Genomic DNA, 20,225 nt, shown 5'->3' on the forward strand with positions numbered 1-20,225 from the left:
AATCCAGTAGTTTGCACAGAAATACAATGAAAGTCTTCATCAAATCAATCCAGACACCAACGAAAACTATACTTACTATTATAGCTTTGTGACGACAGCGAGGGCAAGTTTTGTAGTTTTATTTTCAATCGAAACATACCGTATAAATGCTTATAAAAGAAAGGCTCTCTCTCTCTCTCTCTCTCTCTCTCTCTCTCTCTCTCTCTCACACACACACACACACACATACACACACACACACAGCGCCTTCTTGACTTTAAGGACTATCACATGTTTTGAAGAATGTAAGAACCCTAAAATCTCAAACAAAACTGAATATTTAAGTATAATTTTTTTAGAGGACGGAGGAACTATTTGCTCTTTTCTCTAGGGGGAACAAAATTATGGATATGGTTCACTTTTCCAAAACTATCCTGGCAGAGGTAAGAGTCAGGCCTCCCTTTCATGGTGGGAATTGTCTTTAGTCATCTGTGCAATGGAATATGAATCCAAGGGCACCCAATTTCACACAGCCAGGAGGGAAACCGAAAAACGGAAAGAAGCCAAGAAAAATGCCTCTGACTGGGTGAATAAAATTCTATTTTACTCTTAAGTGAGAAAGTAACGCATAGCTTTATCTGTGAATAATGTTTCTACAACGTATCACTTTTTTGTGAAAACAGGCCAAATTCGAATTCTTAATTCTAAGTATTTAGACATCATTATCAATCAATATATTTTCGCTAAAATGAATAAAAAACCGATGTGGATGTAATACTTTTAACAATATGTTTCTCTCAAAACAAATATCTAGAAGAGGAAAAAATAACTAATGTTGTTCGTCTATCATATTTAAAGACAATTTGCGAATTCCTGTCACATTATTGGGAATAAAGTAATGGAATTTATTCATTAAAACAGGCATGTGTTGCTACTTATGCATTTACGAATCTTGGTAAAATTATAATAAAATCTCGACGAAAAAATTAATGATTTTGTTTTAGAGTATAATAGAAAAAATATGGTACAGAATCTAGGAATAAACTTGCTCACTTATCCTTTTAAATAAAAGGTAGAAGGAAATATTCGCATTGGCTATGCTTTAAAACGAATGCATGTAGAACTTTATTAAATTAGGTTTATGAATGATGACATCATTTTTAGAATATATAAAATAAGTATCAGGTTTATCTTACTCAGAGAAATATATAGAACTAAATGAACGTATTCATTGCTATAAGGATCTTTTCTCTGATAAAGATAGTCTTCCGCAATATGTTAACAAGTAAAAAATGTTGATGCGATCGAGTTTTCTGTACAGCGTATACTGCTGTATGAAACTCTCAGCCACGGCTCATGAAACTCTCAGCCGCGGCCCATACAACTATCACCCTCGGACAAGTGTTGGCTTGTGTTGTTGGCACCTATAACGCTGCCAGACGCACGACCATGGACAAACTTAACCTAGAATAAAATCTACTGAGGCTAGAGGGCTGCAATTTGGTGTGTTTGATGATGGACGGGTGGATGAAGAAGATAACAATTTACAGCCTTCTAGCCTCAGTAGTTTTTAAGAACTGAGGTCGGACAGAAAGAGTGCGGACGGACAGACAAAAACATCTCAGTAGTTTTCTTTTACAGAAAACTAAAAACATGCGTGAAAGTCTTGACAAACTGACCAAACCACAGATAACCCCACCGGCTGCATAAAGCCTGCAATAAAGAGAAGGGTCCGACTTCGTTTTGTGGCCAAATCACTGACTATTTGAAAAGAAACGCGGAATTGTTGAAAATCTGTGGCATAGTCTTTCAAAATTTCAGTCGGAAAGAGGACCAGCTACGTGAAAAAGTTTGGCGTACCCCTGTTGATTGCTGCAGTGAAACCAAATGGAAACCAATTAAGCAGAATGCTCGTGAAACAAGACACCTGTATACGTGGTGGAGAACAAATGATGAGAGAAAACTTGGCTGTTAAAATGATAGATACATAATTAAATCAACTTGACATTATACACAGATACATATATACATATGATATCTATATATATATATATATATATATATATATATATATATATATATATATATATATATATATATATATATATATATATATATATATATATATATTGTTTGTGTATGTCTGAGTGTGTTTGTATGTATAAGTGTGCTTTCGAGCTTACATCTATGTAACATCCAGTAAGGGAAATTCATAGATCATTTCATCGCAAGTCCACACGCGGAGTTTAAGTCCTATTCCAAATTTTCCAGATTTCAGTCTGACGTAAAAAGTATTTACAAACGCTGCAAAATTATCGTGAAAAAATGCCATTTGAGGTAAAAAATGGTAGCCCAAAAATATTTACATAAATAAAATAACAAAGTAATTCTAGCTATTTTCTGTACGCCGGGAAACCACGTAAAATTAAAACATTCTTGCTTAACCAGTTACATTTTCTCTCTCAATGAAAGCTATACATAGAAAAATAATTTTAGAATGGAAATTCTACTTTCAATTTAACATTAAAATACGATTTAGCCATAATACCTAATAGCAACACCATACAATTAGTTGAATGTTCTTATTTTTATTCATTACTCTATTTCTTCTTTACTAAACTGTTCACTCACCTTGTTTCTATGACTAATTCGATGATATTGACAAGCACCTTTCCAGGACACGATGGACGATTCTACAAGTTCAACACTTATTACGTTTGCCAAGCCTGCTCATTTGGATAAAATGCTTGATTGCCCATGGTGAATACTAGAGTCGTCAATGTCCTATAGATAATGGGTATAATATTCGCATGGCAAAGGCTCAACTAAATTTTTAAAAAATATAAAAATTCAACCCTGTTTTATATCAAAATATATGTAACAAGCGGCGACACTATCACGAGAGAGAGAGAGAAGAGTGTGTGTGTGTGTGTGTGTAGAAGACTGTGCTCTTTAATTTAAATGCAAGAGTAACTAACAAAAAAGTGCATGCACTTAGAGAATCTTGGGGAACTATATTCTGAAAGTGGCTTAATTAAATGTTTGGAATACGTGATTTCCAGGACAGAAATATTCTTAACCACAACTAGTGAAAGTAAAATAAGGATGGAAAGAGTTAAAGACCCGACAAGTTTGTACAGACTACGTGAAAACACGCACACACACACAATATATATATATATATATATATATATATATATATATATATATATATATATATATATATATATATGTATATGTATATATATATATATATATATATATATAAATATATGTTATATATATATATATATATATATAGATATATATATATATATATATATATATATATATATATATAATATATACATATGTATATATATATATATATATATATTATATATATATATATATATATATATATATATATATATATATATATATATTATATATATATATATATATATATATATATATATATATATATATATATATATATATATATATATATATATATATATATATATATACATATATATATATATATATATATATATATATAATATATATATATATATATATATATATATATATATATATATATATATATATATATATATATACTATATATATATATATATATATATATATTAATATATATATATATATATATATATATATATATATATATATATATATATTATATATATATATATATACATACATATATATATATATATATATATTATATATATATATATATATATATATATATTATATATATATATATATATATATATATATATATATATATATATATATATATATATATATATATATATATATATATATATATATATATATATATATATATATATATATATTATAATAAAAGGAGCCCATAAAAATATAGAGAGAAAAATACAATATTTCAGAGACAGCTGTCTCCCTCTTCAGGTAGATAAATGAGAAAAGTTACAGAAAACGTGGTATTTATACCAAGAGGTCCAACCACAGGTAAGCCAATTTAGGTCACTCCCGCTGATGATCTTCTTTTCATCCTCTTAAGCATTGGTTGAATGAAAACTTTGTCGAGGACATCTGAATCCCATGCGCTCTATGAGATGTTCATTACCTGCCTCTGTTTAATCAAGGCTGATTCCATCATTTGACTCTTGTGCCAGCAGTTGCTGCTATAAATTATATGTGACAAATTCCAGTCTATTCTGTGGTTATGTTCATTTATATAGTTGAAAATAGCTGAGTTCTGTTGTCCATACCTAACTTACCGTTTATGTTGTGTTAATCTCTGGGGAAGTGATTTTCTTGTAAATTCGATGTAAGATTGGTCACAGTCCAGGCATAGGATTTCGTAAACATCTGTGTCCTTAGGGGATGTCTTTTGTTGGACGTTAATCTGGGGTTGGCTAAGGTATTTGGGTTGGTAAATGAAAAAGGGTTAGATTTTCCAAGGGTCAGGGTCACCGTCTTGATCCTGTCCAGGTGTGAATTTTTATTTTATTGTTGGGTGACTCTCTGGTCTTGTCTTGAGGGGGTTGGTAGAAAATTATGTTTGCTTTGTGAATTGCTTTCTCAATTGTATGGTCAGGATATCTTAAAGATGAAAGCTGCTTACGAATTAGTTCAAATTCTTTTCACAGGAAATCTTGGGAACAAATTCGTGAGGTTCTTATGAATAGGTTGCTGGCTACGCCTATCTCGATAGGAGTGTCGTGATAGCTAAAGTAGTAAATGTATGAAAGTGAGAACCAACTTGATTAAACAGAGGCAGGTAATGAACATCTCAAAGGGCACATGGGATTCAGATGTCAATGACAAAGTTTCCATTCAAACACTGCTTAAGAGGATGAAAGGAAGATTATCAGCGGGAGTGAGCTAAATTGGCTTACCTGTGGATGGACCTCGTGGTATAAATACCACCTTTTCTGTAACTTTTCTCATTCATCTACCTGAAGAGGGAGACAGCAGTCTCTGAAATGTTTTATTTTTCTCTCTATATTTTACTGTTTTTATGGGCTCCTTTTATTAGATGGAATTATGTTTGTAACAGAACTTTTTTATATATATATATTTAGAATATATATATAATATATATATATAGAAAAAAAAAAAAAAATAAAAAAATATATATATATATATATATATATATATGTATTCTCTCTCTCTCTCTCTCTCTCTCTCTCTCTCTCTCTTTATCTTTATCCCCTTGGGTAACGATGTGCTAACGTCCTGGAAGCTCCATTTGCATACCGTAGGTTTTTCTGCTCAAGTTCCCTACACCAAAGGGAGATGTCGAAGAGCGCTATTTCAATTAAGCGAAAATAAAAAGATACATGAAAAAGAAAAGGCATTTTCCACTGCTTGCACGCGCATAACCAAAATAGAATCTGCTTGTCGAGGAGGCACACAACTTACGTAGTTGCAGTGCGAATTGAAATTCACACAACACAATAATATTAACTGCAGTTTTATGAACCGTCTTTCTTCTTTCCTGATTAAACTTAAAGAAGGTGATGGGGAAAGTGTTTTCCTTCCGGTTTTCAGCAATTCTTTGGGATGAGCTTGCTACTTCATGTTTTCCCGAACTAAGACTATGTTCCAACACAGGTGCACAATTCGCGTTCACATTCAACAGAAAGACCTTGGATTTCTGAAGTAAAAGTCGTTACTCGTTTTCAACGCTTATGATCGATTTCTAAACGCATCCTAAAAAATGCACGAGACTTTTACCAGTCAACGCGGTGACGGAGGATCTTGATAAGATACGAGGGAGTATATGTTTGTTTAACGCAACTTTTAGGGGCATCGACATTTTACCTTCTTCAGCAGTGATCGTTAAAAGCGTCCTAATAAACCAGAGCTAATTTTGATTGGACTTCGATAGCTTCCCCATTTCTTTTAACTAGATAGTTGCGTCTCATTGCGAAATGCAGACATCCTCCATTTGTTTCATAACTCGAATTCCCAAAATGGAATGTAATTATGCATTATGGTTTCTGCTTCAAACGACTGTAAAATGGTGTATGAAACGTTTTAGAGACCAGTCTGTTTTTCGTTTTATATTTCTTGTTTGGTTTCTCTGCAATGCCGGTGAAAGTAAAAACAAAATATAAAAAAATCATGTCGATCCCTTTATATTCAGCCATCTGATACCGGAGTGGCTGGTGGCTCCTACACAACTGTTGAATACTGCTCCAACAACGAGAAACAGAATAACTACTAGCCTTAACTGAGATTTTAAACAGACTAGTTAAGTAAAGAAACTTTAGGTTTACGAGGTTGCATGCTCTTAAAACAAAACGTTAAGCATCCGATATTGCGCCATGTTCCAAGTTTTTTGTCTGCCATTCGGGATGTTTAAATGAAATTCATGATACCATGACTGGAAGCTTTTTTACTATTTTTTCATATAATTATTTTGGCAGCCTTTTTGATAAAAAAAAAAAAAAAAAAAAAAACACCATACTGCCTGGTACTGCAAGAAACGTGGTCACTGATTCTAAGGTTTTACATAATCCTAAAGTTTTTCATGAACATGCTTTTGTTTAAGGATGAGTTCAGACGAGGATTATTAACTGAAGATAGCAGGTCAATCATTTTAATTGTAGATCATCCAGTAATAAATAATAATATAATAATAATAACAAAACAAAAGAGGGACTGTTCGCTGAAAATGTACACATATTTATAAAGAAATGCGAAATGCTAATAACTGAGGAATTCCTTTTTCAAATTTCTACTAAAAACCAAATTTCACTGAGTTATGATTCATATTTCAGGATATTTCGGAAACCAAGAAAGATAATATAGATAGATGAAAAAAGAACACTTGCATCTCTGTTATCACAACACGACATTTTCACGGAGAAAGGTTTACTCTGTAGCAACACCTTTGCCTTGGAGAAGGCAACTGAAGCTGAAAAGGAGAAGATTTTGTTGCTGCAAATTGTCAATAAATAACAAGAGTATTATGACCCTGCAAAGCTCCGCGAACCCGCTCCCCAAAAGGTCACCTCGTCCTTTAATCTGTAATCATGACCTGACCTTGGCGTTTACCTCACAATATACTCCAGCTTCAGAAATTGATTAAAGACATTCAATGCGAAGTATTTATTTCGTTTACCTTATAAGTTATGGTCAAGACAAAGTGCTGTTTTGGAATTTAAGCTCAACGTATGACCCTTAGTTTAACCTCGAGTTTATTCTGAAAATTGTTACTAGTACTAGACAATGAAATAAATTAGTGTCACAGACCTGTAACGTTTGGCATTCAAGAAATGGCTGTATTCAAACTTACTTCTTTCAATACTGGGCCTGGCACACTGGTTGTTAATATAACAGGTATGACGATATCATTATTTGTTGTTTGTTCTTCACACTCATCTTATTCGAATTTTTCATGTATATTTCACCTCCACCTGTAGTTCTAACGATTCACCATACCCAAGTTGAACGTGCCATTTTTCTTCATTCATGATCTTTACGAAATTTTTAGGACCTAGGATCAGAAACTGAATTTTTTACACCACTTAATTACAAGGGACAACATTCGGGTACACACACACACACACACACACACACACACACACACACACACACACACACATATATATATATATATATATATATATATATATATATATATATATGTATATATATATATATATATATATATATATATATATGTATAAATATATATATATATATATATATATATATATATATATATATATACATATATATATATATATATATATATATATATATATATATATATATATATATATATATATATATATACATATATTATCACAAAATTCAAGAAAATTAATTCAATCAAAATTCAAAACTGTTAGGCAATAATCAAAATTTGGAAATTAGTTCACAAGTGCTAAACAACACTAAAACTTGAAAAGAATTCTAAGTATATACAAATTAATTCACAAGTGTTAAATTTAATTAAATGTGGCAACGATTAATTAATGAAAACAACTAAGTTAATTAAATTGTGAATGCAGATGAAAACACAGAAAAATGTGGAAAATACCAAAATTGTAAAAAACACTAATCACAAATATAAAAATAAAAAGACCACACTTCAATAAGAAAATGGATAAATGCACTATAAATCACTTCTAATGAAACAAACACTAAGTTAATTAAATTGTAATGAAAAGGAAAACACAGAAAAATGTGGAAAATACCAAAATTGTAAAAAGCATTAGTCACACAGAATATGAAATAAAAAGACACACTTCAAATAGAAAATGGATAAATGCACATAAAATCACTTCTAATGAAATAAACACAAAACACAAAAATTTGCAATGTGTAAAAATTTAAAGGTTCACCAAACCATTGTAACCATTAGTTGCAACTAATACACTTAGAGTAACACTTTACCTTGCTACCAATTTTCTTTCTACTGCAGCTCGTTTAAAAAAATTTCACCCCATAATTCACAATATTTCAAAAAATAAAAATAGATGGCGATTCCACAAAAAAACACTAAATAATACTAAATAACTCTAAGAAATATCAAATCTGAAATCTAAAAGTTACGAGTGACCAATTCATGTTATGTTAATATCATGTATGGCAGAGAGAGAGAGAGAGAGAGAGAGAGAGAGAGAGAGAGAGATGTCTGAACGCCAGGGATTCCAAGTCTCTGCAATGAATCTCTTTCTTACAGAAACTGAACCGTGGAAATCGCACAAAACGTTTTGGGCATGCGAAAGATGGTGCAATGGTTCTAGAAGCGTCTAATATGATGTAACTTTACAAAAAAATCGTGAAATTTTCACGTGGTGTTCGGCAAAGACATACACGTATGACACCATGTACGTATTATGCTCAACAACGACACGCATTCGTTCGAAATAGAAGTCCCTTATCAGATGTGATGACAGGTTAGGAAAACAGCACGGAGATCTCAAGATCTCTTAATCTAGGGCGATGACAAGTTGTGGAAACAATACGGAGACTTCGTAGTCTATTAATCTCGAGGCGATGACATATTAAGAAAACAATTTCTATCTTGAAACGGACAAAATTAATCTCTCTCTCTTTTAACATTCTACGTTATATTGACTTTTAAATTATGTTAAGCGGAATCTGAACATACATTTTTAGACATCCTATAACTCTAAGCTAAATAAGGAATCTGAAAATGTTGCAAAACTCTTTTCTTACATTTCATACAGTCAAAGAGAAGATATATTCGTATAAAAAGGCAATATAATTATATTATATAGATATATATATATAAATATTAAATATAAATAATATATATATATATATATATAACTATTATTATTATATAATATATATAATATAATATATAGATATAATATATATATATAATATATCTATATATATCTATATATATATATTAGATATATATATATATATAATATATATATATATATATATATATATATATATATATATATATATATTATATATAATATATATATATATATATATATATATATATATATATATATACATAATGTTATTTTCTGTTCCAGTTCATTTTTTTATTTTTGGGTGTTTCAACTTTTGCATATCAAGTAATTTAATACTTTTATATCCCTCTAATAAATTTGGCACTCTTAGCGCAAGTATATACTGATGGTAAATCATCCCACCCCTTAAATATAAGCTATTAATTTTATCTATATTTTAAATCAACCTAGTTCATTCAAACTAGTAAAAAGCATGTAAAAATCCACTGCTATCCAGAAAGTAACCAGATATAATAACATTGCCTGAGAATCATCCTTTTTATTTACATGAGGAAGGTTAAGTCAAGAGCAAGAAACCTGGCCGCCCCCCCCCCCTCCCCCCACCCCCCCCCCCTCCCCAACAACACCCCCACCTCAAAAAGACAATTCAGTGACCTAGAAACTTAGCAGTAACTGATGGCATGTAGATACAAAAGATCCACAAAGTTATAAAATGATTTCCTATGTCGTGTATTAGCTTTTTTATTCTTTTCTCTTCTTTTCTTTTTTCCCCTACCTAATGGTCTGCCCTCATTTAAATAAATTTCCCAATATTTTTATCAGCACTTCAGCATCGTTCGTTTTGTTCTATGGCCTCTGAGCAGAAATTATCTACATCCCTCACTATTTCTGTTAGACAAGCCATATACAAATGAAAAAATACTACAAACATCTTAAATAACTACAACAATAATAATTAAATACATTAAAACACCATAACAGACAATAAAAAAACAGACGTTCTGCACAAGGTATCTTTCATTACATGAAAATTGAAATTACTTTTCTTGTAAGACAAACAGTAAATATATTTAGAGAAGTAAAAAGAAATAATCGGTGGAAATTCGAAGTATAAAAAAAATCGGAAATAATCGAGATATAATACTAAATGCAAGTAAAAATGTCAATTGAAGAGGATTTTTCACTACAGTCTCCGTAATTCTCTGATCTTCTCATTTTCTCAGCTGACTTCTCGACCTTGGAATTAATAAAAAAAAAAACTTTTATTTAATAATGTTTTTTAATAATGTTAAATGAAATTAGAGAGAGAGAGAGAGAGAGAGAGAGAGAGAGAGAGAGAGAGAGAGAGAGAGAGAGAGAGAGCTTTTCCGACAAACGCATTAAAATAAGACAGAATACTATAATTGTGCGTTGTCACAATCAGAGTTGAAAGATTTCTTGTCATCCCTGTAGATCTGATGACATTTATTCCGTAAATAAATGAATCACAACGTCAGTGAAAGAAGACCACCAGGACTGCAAACAATGGAAACTTTTAGCTGAAAGAGAGAGAGAAAGAAACACAAAACATTTTCGCTGGAAAAATGATACGAACCCAAATAGCAATTTCCTTTTTTGAAACTGAGAAAGAAACGGCTTGAAACCACCAGGAAAGAAAACTCTAAGGAGCGGAATGCAATAAATACCGCCCGTCCGCACTGCAGTGTTTCTCTCAACGCAGTTTTATACCCTTTCGTCGTTCTTTTATAACCCCCCTTTTTTGTTTGCTTACTACTATTTTCCTCTTCACCAGTGCAATAAATGGATTATGATTTACGGTTTTTGTTGACGCAACATAAAATACATTCATTTAATTACGCGGCCAGGAACTCAAATGATCAGTTACCGTTGCACTGAACGACACTACAGTTATGCTCACCAAACGTCAAAAAAGTTCATTATACGTCATGGAAATATATAGCAATTCTATTGTTCTTTTACCTATTCATATCAAAATAAGAGAATTGTCTAAAACATCTTGTGCATTGGGCTTATCTGTGAAAACATCAATATCCCCCAACAATGCACAGCACTGTTATGAAACGCAAATATCTGTTCTTTTGTTTACAAGCAGTGACAAGTACAACTGGCATATTATTTCCTTTAAAATTCTCGTTGTTGATCTAGATAAAAATTTCAAATTCATTTAGGTTATTTCGTCCTCTGGTTTTGCGTTTCATGATTATAGACAAGGAATACTCATTTCCTTTAAAAAAAATTTCAAATATTTCTTTGAATCACATAACTACTAAGATAACACATGAAACATTCAAACAGAATTCACGTTTTTCAGTCATGAAAATTAGAATAGCAACCTAACCTATATGCTTTCAAACATATGTATTTTTGGGATACTGTTATCACCAGTTGTCTTGGTCATATGCTTGGATAGGAGGAGAATTATGATGCTATTTGTTTCCAAACCTTTCAAGAACAATTCGCTTAGTCTCTCCCATTCAATTTCCTGTCTCATGGGATGAAACAAAAGCGTCCCTCCCACGATGATGATTTTATGAAATTTCAAGAAATGTTAATGATCAATCTCCGTTTATAATTTCTTCGACTTATTTTCTTTTCTCCAAAAGATGTTTCTTCTTCAATACATCCCAATCTTCATGTTATTAAACTTTAATTCTCTAACTACTAACTTTACTCTTCATCTGAAGTTCTCCTCCTCCTCTTCCCCCGTCTCCTTCCCCTCCTCCTCATTCACCTCCACCTCCTCTCCTTCTGCCTATGCTTGTGCTTTCTCTTTCTCGGGTGTTTGGGCCCAAGAAGCACTTGGTCAATATTGACTTGTGTACCTGAAACCTCATCTCAAAGAGCAGCTTAGGATGGAAGATCTCAAAGCCTGAAGGCTTTATTGAAGAGCTTAAGCAAGACTTCGGACTCCATTAAGATTAGAAGCGTCTTAAGGTACAGCTCTCTCTCTCTCTCTCTCTCTCTCTCTCTCTCTCTCTCTTTAATTTCAAAACTTAGACTACCATCATCAAAGGCTTTCATCTTCCCCTGTCAATGCCATTCAAATATTATCTTGTTTACCCCGTAGGGCAACAGGAGGAGCTCTATACCACACAAGTCTACATGAAATCCACGGACCTGCATATGACCGAACGGGGAGAGTTTCTAGAGAGAAACAAGAGCATTGCAATCAGGGCCTTCGTTAGAACAGCTCTCTCTCGCTACTTTTCCTAGAAAGACATGCTAAACTAGAGCGAGTCACACAAGTCTTAATTGACCGTGAAGTCACAAAATGCATTAGTAGTACCATTAATAAATGAAACAAGCAGGAACCTCTCCCTTCCCCCTTTCGAAAACGTCACTCTTTTATAGGAGTGTGGTTCACGCGAACTATATAGAGGACGATCGTGCCCTTTGCAAAATCATAGAGGGGAACGTCTGGTCATCCGCTATAGAAGAAAAACTACTAGCAACCTGATCAACCCGGTCTATCGGACGGGCGCTCATTTTGGTAGACTAAGGAGTAAGTATACGAGCTTACATTCTATCAGATGGGAATTATAACGTATATATCCCTCGGCCGATAGACATATGGCTCCCCCAGTCTAATGTTGCATCACAAAATGAAGAGAAGCAAAGACAGACAGAACAAGAGAGAGAAATAAAGATTAGTTGTCATTGTTGTAAAGAAGAGCTGCACATGTTGCCTGAATTCAAGCTTGTATGAGCTCTCGTTTTTCCTGCAAGTCTTCTTTATTCATGGGGCAGAGTAATTCTAGCTCTCGGACAAAATATTATACTGTAAAATTTATGAAAAAATGCACCAACTGCAAGGATTTGCAATCCAAAGGGAGAGGTGAATATATAGATTGTAAGGTATTTGTAATGTTGTGAAAGAACTATACGAGTCTTTTTTTTTAAAAGTCAAAGGAAATCAACGTTTTTTTTCAGAAATACCTTATTTTTAATACCTTTATTCATTGCTGAAGGCTGTAAAATTCCAATATATATATATATATATATATATATATATATATAATATATATATATATATATATATATATATATATATATATATATATATATATATATCATATATATATATATATATATATATATATATATATATGTTATATATATATATATATATATATATATATATATATATATATATATATATATATATATATATATATATATTTATGGGATGAGTATGTACTAAATCTTTGGTTCCTCAGTCAGCTGTAACATAAGTGCTAGTTGAAAGCCATGTTTTGTTTATGTGCAAAATTCCCCTGAAATTTTCATCACCTGCTGATCTACTGGTAAGGGTCGGATAAAATCGTGTTAGTAGGAACACCGTGACTTATAATTTAATGCAACGTTGCACAAGTCTTTAATATTATCCTGTGAATAAGGCTGACTAGAGAAAACTACACTTCCAGCCCCTGTAGTCTGGTGAGGTTGTTGTCAACATATTTATTGCCATAGGGGCAAAACGGCACATTTGTGCCTGGGGTAAAATGGCACACTGGTCCATTTTACCCTAAAGGTGGTCTGCTTTACCTTCAGATACAATACAGGCAAAAATTTTACATTTATATTAATTATTATATTCAAAATAGCCTCTGCTATTTATTATATCCTATAATGTTCTTTAAAATTCTTTTCTTACAGAGACTTCCAATATCAATTTTTTCTTCATAGAGTTAGGCTTTCCCTTTGCTGGTTCTATTAAGAGCCAGCACAATAATCTCTTATTTCATTTTATTTATTCAGCTAAATTTCTAGCCAAAAATATCAACAAAAGATATTTATTTGTAAGTAAATACAGTACTTGCTACTCAAACTTTATTGATGATATATCCAGGAGCCCCTATGATTTGATGAAGTTAGATTCCTAATGATACCCGAGTAGCTAGGCCTACTCCTCATAAAGACCCAGACCAACCCACTGCTAGCGCTTCTGGTTATATTTCTCCATTAGAAATAAATTCTCATCCTAAAGCAGATCGAGTTATTGCTAAGCGTAAAGTAGGAAAGACTGTGTTGGAGCATATTACACCAAGCCCACACAAGAAGATGCTTCAGGAAAAATTAAGTGAGAAGGATAAAAAGAAAACAAAAATGCCAGTAGCAGTTAAACATAAGAGTGGCAAAGCACATCAAAAAATAAAAAAGGTTTCAGGTTGTGTCTTAATGCATCAACTGTCACTCAACATGAATCAAGTGAGTCCGAGGATTATAACGAGACATTCTGTTTATACTACAGTGAAAAATACAGTAAGAGAGGAGGTGACTGTAAATATTGGGTTCATGACGGATGTGCAAGTGTAGATAAAGAGGATTATAAATTCAGGTGCAAACTTTGTGCGTAGGTCTATATTTAGTTAGGCATTAATTTTTGCTGATAATAAGCTACCATTTCTTTGGGAATATAAAACGACAATATATTTTATATTTCTTTTATATAAACAATAATCACTTGCCATGCAAGGCAACGTTACTTATCACTGGTAAGCAGAATGATAAGAGATTATAATTCTTAGTGACATTTAGCCAAAGACCAATTACTTTCACGAGTTATGAGAACTTAACAATTTTAAGTTGTATGCTGAATATTCATTTCATTTTTGTATTAAGTACATTTACTGGTACATTTCTATGTGAAAATACAGATTGTTTATTGATGAGGGACCCTTTTGCCCTAACCAGTGTACATAATGCCAACCAGAGTCTATTTACTTTTGTCAATTTTTTTGGGTCAAGTATGAAAAATATATCTTCCAAAGTGTGTTTATTTTGTTTTTTGATGAACAAAGATGAGAACCAAGATAACAGTCTTTAGATATATTGCAAAGGGTTTTCAGAAATTGGACTCAAACCTGAAATGTGCCGTTTTACTGAGCAGTTTCTGCTCAGTACAGGACGTTTAACGTCGAAAGGTCTCGCAGATCCTGTTTCGTTTATTTTCCCTTCGTGGCATATATCTTTATTTATGGATTTATCACGTTCCTAACTTTCGTGATTCAGTTATACACATTTATATATAATATATATATATATATATATATATATATATATATATATATATATATATATATATATATATATATATATCTATATATATATATATATGTATATATATATATATATATATATATATATATATATATATATATATATATAATATATATATATATATACACATATATTATATATATATATATATATATATAATATATATATATATATATATATATATATATATATATATATATATATATATATATATATATAAATATATGTGTATATATATATATATATGTATATATATATATATATATATATATATATATATATATATATATATATAGTATATATCATATATATATATATATATATATATATATATATATATATATATATATATGTATGTATGTATGTATGTATGCATTAAGCTACAAATGTCCTTTAATATCCAATTCGCTCTACCTCGGAATTAATATATTTTCATATGTATAAACCGAAGGAGAATTTTTTAGTTGATAATAATTCCTTCCTCTCGTGAATCGAACCAGCGAACGGAGGAGAAATCAGGACTTCAGTGTGTATTCCAAGTCACCCAACAAGTGAGGTATAAGTTAATACCGATTCCGACCTTTCACCCATCTTGAAGTTGCAAGAAATGGAAAGCTCTGTTTTTTCTAACCTGTTCCATGCTGTAGCCTGAAGAGACAGGTCCATAGACATGTTGACAGATTTCCTTTGCCATAAAGCAACAGCAATACTAGGAAGGCTTCTGCTCGTGTCAGTTGCCTCGTCAAAGACAACATATTTTTGATTTTTGAGTGACCGGTTAGGAGGGAGAGAGAGAGAAGAGAGAGAGAGAGAGAGAGAGAGAGAGAGCAGATTGAATTTTGAACTAAGAATAGAAGATAATATGTAACTGTTATGGATGCTTTGAGGTATGTCATGAAATGGAAAAGGAAACTGGATGTAATTATTCACTGAATAATCAAGCGAAACATAGCAGCAGAATTCAGCAATCAGGACCTTAACTTTCCAGACTCAGACTCGATGGGTGAACAAATATTACCCATTCGGACCACCAAAAAACCTGTGTAAGATGTAGTACTATCATTTCTAACATTGCTTGAAGTACAAATAATAATGGTATTGATAACATTCACCGAATGGGAAAAAATGAAATGCATAAAGGCAAGTTCAAGAGAAAATTCCTTTTTCTAATAAAACAGCACATTTCATTTGCTGACTATCATGAGAAAAATCTTTCATTCCAACCCCCCATGACAGACTATTAAATAGAAATGGACTAATCCAGTGCATGAAAGGATGACAAATAAGCAGCTCATTTTAAAAGCAAAGTACAAAATGATAAAAAAAAAAAGTTGTATACAAAAATGAGGGTCTGGTGTATGAAGGACCTGTTTGATGTCCGGGACCATCTCATGGAGCTTATTCCTGTGAAAAAAAGTACGATATATATTTATTTTGAACAACCAAAGCATAGAACAATACAAGAAAGTTGGTTGTTCAAAATAAATATATATCGTACTTTTTTTTTCACAGGAATAAGTTCCATGAGATGGTCCCGAACACCAAACAGGTCCTTCATACACCAGACCCTCAAATAACGCCCAAACTTTAAGCCACCCCTTGTGGGTTCCTGCGACCCCCTCATCAGGACTTCTTAATATCAGAAATCTGGCGGAACTAAGACAAACAACGCTCGACTTTCTCGAACCAAGTTAACTTTCCGAGATTAACTCTGTGAGACCAACGGAAATCGCACTGGGAGGATAATTGCAGGTAATTTCCCAAGAAAATCAAGAGGAGAGAAATATTGATGAACTTAGGAACTTCGAAGGTTCGAGGCGAAGCTACTGGTTCTGTCTGGGGTCGAATAGGAGGTGAAGTATTAGTTTTCACTTGTGTGTGAGAGAGAGAGAGAGAGAGAGAGAGAGAGAGACGAGAAAGAGGACGAGAGAGAGAGAGAAGAAGAAGAGGAGGAGGAGGAGGAGGAGGAGGAGGAGGAGGAGGAGGAGGAGGAGGAGGAGGAAGAGGAGGTGTATTCTTACGAACTCAGGAATACGAGGCATAGCTACTTGTGCTCAGTTTTAACATCGAATAAAATTTTGTCACTGGTTTTTTTAATTGCAATTCTTTCGCGTTTTTATAGTTAGTAAAATATGACAATCAGATGTAGACGATCTGGAACTCAGAATCTATCATTGCTATTAGTCTCTCTCTCTCTCTCTCTCTCTCTCTCTCTCTCTCTCTCTCTCTCTCTCTTCCATGCTCACTAAATAAAAATAACATGAAAAGACATGCATAGGTATCTTTTTCATGAAAAAATTATACTTCATGATACATGCAAATATCAATTTTACGGCATTGCAATACACTGATCTAGTAAATGTGACATGAGTACACGGTAAACCGACATACATATATCTTACTCAACGACATAAATATAAACATATTATAATGATCACAAGGAAATTAGATAACAGTCCACTCTCCACCAAAGGACATGCAATAAAAAAGATTGCATGAGAGAGATCCTATTTTAAAAACAGCAACTAACAAAGAGTATTACGACTTTAATGTGTACAAAGGTCATTACGTTTGAGGAAACTCGTTTCGCGAGGATCAGCTGTCTAGGATTAAATCAGGGACTGGATAAACCACGAAGAAGCAAATAACTTTTACAAGGATGATTGAGATTCTTTAATTCCTCTTTTATAATATCCTGCAAATGCCCTTATGCTAATTTGGTTATGGGGTATATAGACCTGGGCTTACCTTGATATTATTCCTTTTTGTTTTGCTTTTTAATAAAGATTATAAGATACCCTATGGCTTTTGCTGATCACCTAAGATAATGGAAGTGTCGGGTCAGGACCGTGTTAACTGGCCAAAAAAATGGGAGAGGTAGCAGCAGCATCAGTTGTGGCTAAATGATTGTCAGCTAAATTAAATACATTAGGCTTAAAAGATTTGATATACTGTCTACATATCAGGCCATTCGTAAATTTAGCCTCTTGGTTGGAAGATTCGTTATCCTCAGTATAACGACCACTGTTTATAACAGCTCCATCGAACAAACCTTAGCAACCCAAGTTGCAGGTGCCCAAGCCGCTCTGGACTAACATCGGAATGACCCAGTGGAGGAGCTACCACTTAGGCGCTCCAGGAGGTTAGCTGGTTTATCCATGGAGAACGACGGTATAGCCTGAACGACAAAATTGCACATTTTCAAATTACGACCGGTTTTCTTCTGTAAACAACACGTTTTATTTATTATTCAACTGGTGTCAAAAAGTGAATGAACTATCTTTTTTCCTCTTGTCCGACGAAAAATAGAGTTATGGAGTAGGCAGGTGTCCGAAAGACACCCGAAAAGTTAAATTCCAATTATTAATGTATATAACAAATATTGCTGTAAAACAATGAGTGTGAATGAAAATTGCGATGTTTGTAAATAAACTTTATTGATTTAAATAATAATAATGAAAGGTAACAGTGCTGCTGCTGCAAAAAAAGGTGAGTGGTATTTTGTGGTTTAATGAATAAACGGTGTTTGTCTGTAACAAATCCAGCTTTGTGATATTTATAGGTCTGTTGAGCTAAAATATATCTAATACATGTATATAAACTACAGTAGGCATCAAATGAATAGGACAATACTAATTGCTTATATTTAAGACGTTAATAATCTTGTCTTTCTTTATATGGGAAAGCATTCATGATATTTATATACTTTTAAATGCAAATATACCTCGCCCACGCAGCGATATGATAACGTTGGCTAATTGGAGACCTAGAAGGACCCTTTGTATTACTGTTATGGGGGAAGTTCGTAAATACGAAACCTATCAGAATCTGAAGTTTCACTGATGATCAAATTACTTTAAAAACAGAGATAATGAGGCGAACGTCATTGCTTTTGTGTTAATGAATACTCAGTCCATGTTACTGATACGCTGCACGCGAGATTCATTCGTGGATATCGAGTGACAAAATAATTAAAGTGATCAACTGGGCGAATTTATCGGGTTTAAATGTCACCCTTGTCATTCGTTTACTCTTAGTAAAGGATTCTAGACAGGTTTCAGGCTCATGCATCTACTATGTCTATCATTTTCTTTTTGTCGAAAGTTAATATTTGAAAATAACAATTGCATAGCTATATTTGCGTAAATCAAGTTTTTTTAATCAATAACTATATATGTAAGATGTAAATAACATGCGATTTTGATGTATCAAATTGCGCGCAATACTTTAATTACGCCACAAACACAGGTACGAGAATTAAAATATTTAATGAGGCTCATCAGTAACGATAATTTATTAGGTACAAGAGGCAAAACATTTTCATAAAGGGAAGACAAAAGTTTTATCTACATAAATTTTATAAATCTCCTCCATATGGCAAAAGTAATCTATTATAAATGTGTGAATCTTTGCACATCTAGACTATGATTTTTCGTCTTACAGATCATACGTAAGCTGTTAATCGTAGACAAAGTATTTATAATTCATTGCTGAATCTAATCAATGATTATTTCGCGATGGTCCAGTCATTTCTGTTTTTCATATTTCTTTCTCTCTTACCCAGTGTTCAGGTATTTATTTCATCAGTACAGGAATCCTTCAAAAAATTATTTTATTCTGAAAGACTTGTTTAAAGTGATTTGAACATAGTTATTCGGAGACTTTACAATAAACTCCCACTTGATATTGGGAAACTGAAAATTCCAATTCAGTCTGGAATAAATTGAAGACTTCGTTGAGTTTTGGGAAAATGTGGATTTACAAATATTAAGGACAACGCAGTAAAACTGTCAAAATGCCTTGGCTCCATTGTGTGTGTGTGGCATGAATTTAAGGGTCATACAGAGCAACTTCGGTGGAGAGTTGGGACACGTGGCGGACATTGCCTGCCCGTCCCGGAACCCGTGGCAGGCCCAG

At 32.5% G+C, this 20,225-nt stretch overlaps 1 protein-coding gene across 1 annotated transcript in view; it reads left to right on the top strand.

Moving 5' to 3' along the window:
- Nucleotides 1-12,074, top strand: part of LOC135195865 (formin-2-like) — an 18,829-nt gene extending 6,755 nt beyond the window's left edge. The window contains exon 3 of the mRNA XM_064222376.1: nt 11,933-12,074. Coding sequence (XP_064078446.1) covers nt 11,933-12,074 — 142 coding nt within the window. The remainder of the gene's footprint in view (nt 1-11,932) is intronic.
- The last annotated feature ends 8,151 nt before the right edge of the window (nt 12,075-20,225 follow it).

This window comes from Macrobrachium nipponense, chromosome 17 (genome assembly GCF_015104395.2).
Source record: "Macrobrachium nipponense isolate FS-2020 chromosome 17, ASM1510439v2, whole genome shotgun sequence".
Classification (NCBI taxonomy): domain Eukaryota; kingdom Metazoa; phylum Arthropoda; class Malacostraca; order Decapoda; family Palaemonidae; genus Macrobrachium; species Macrobrachium nipponense.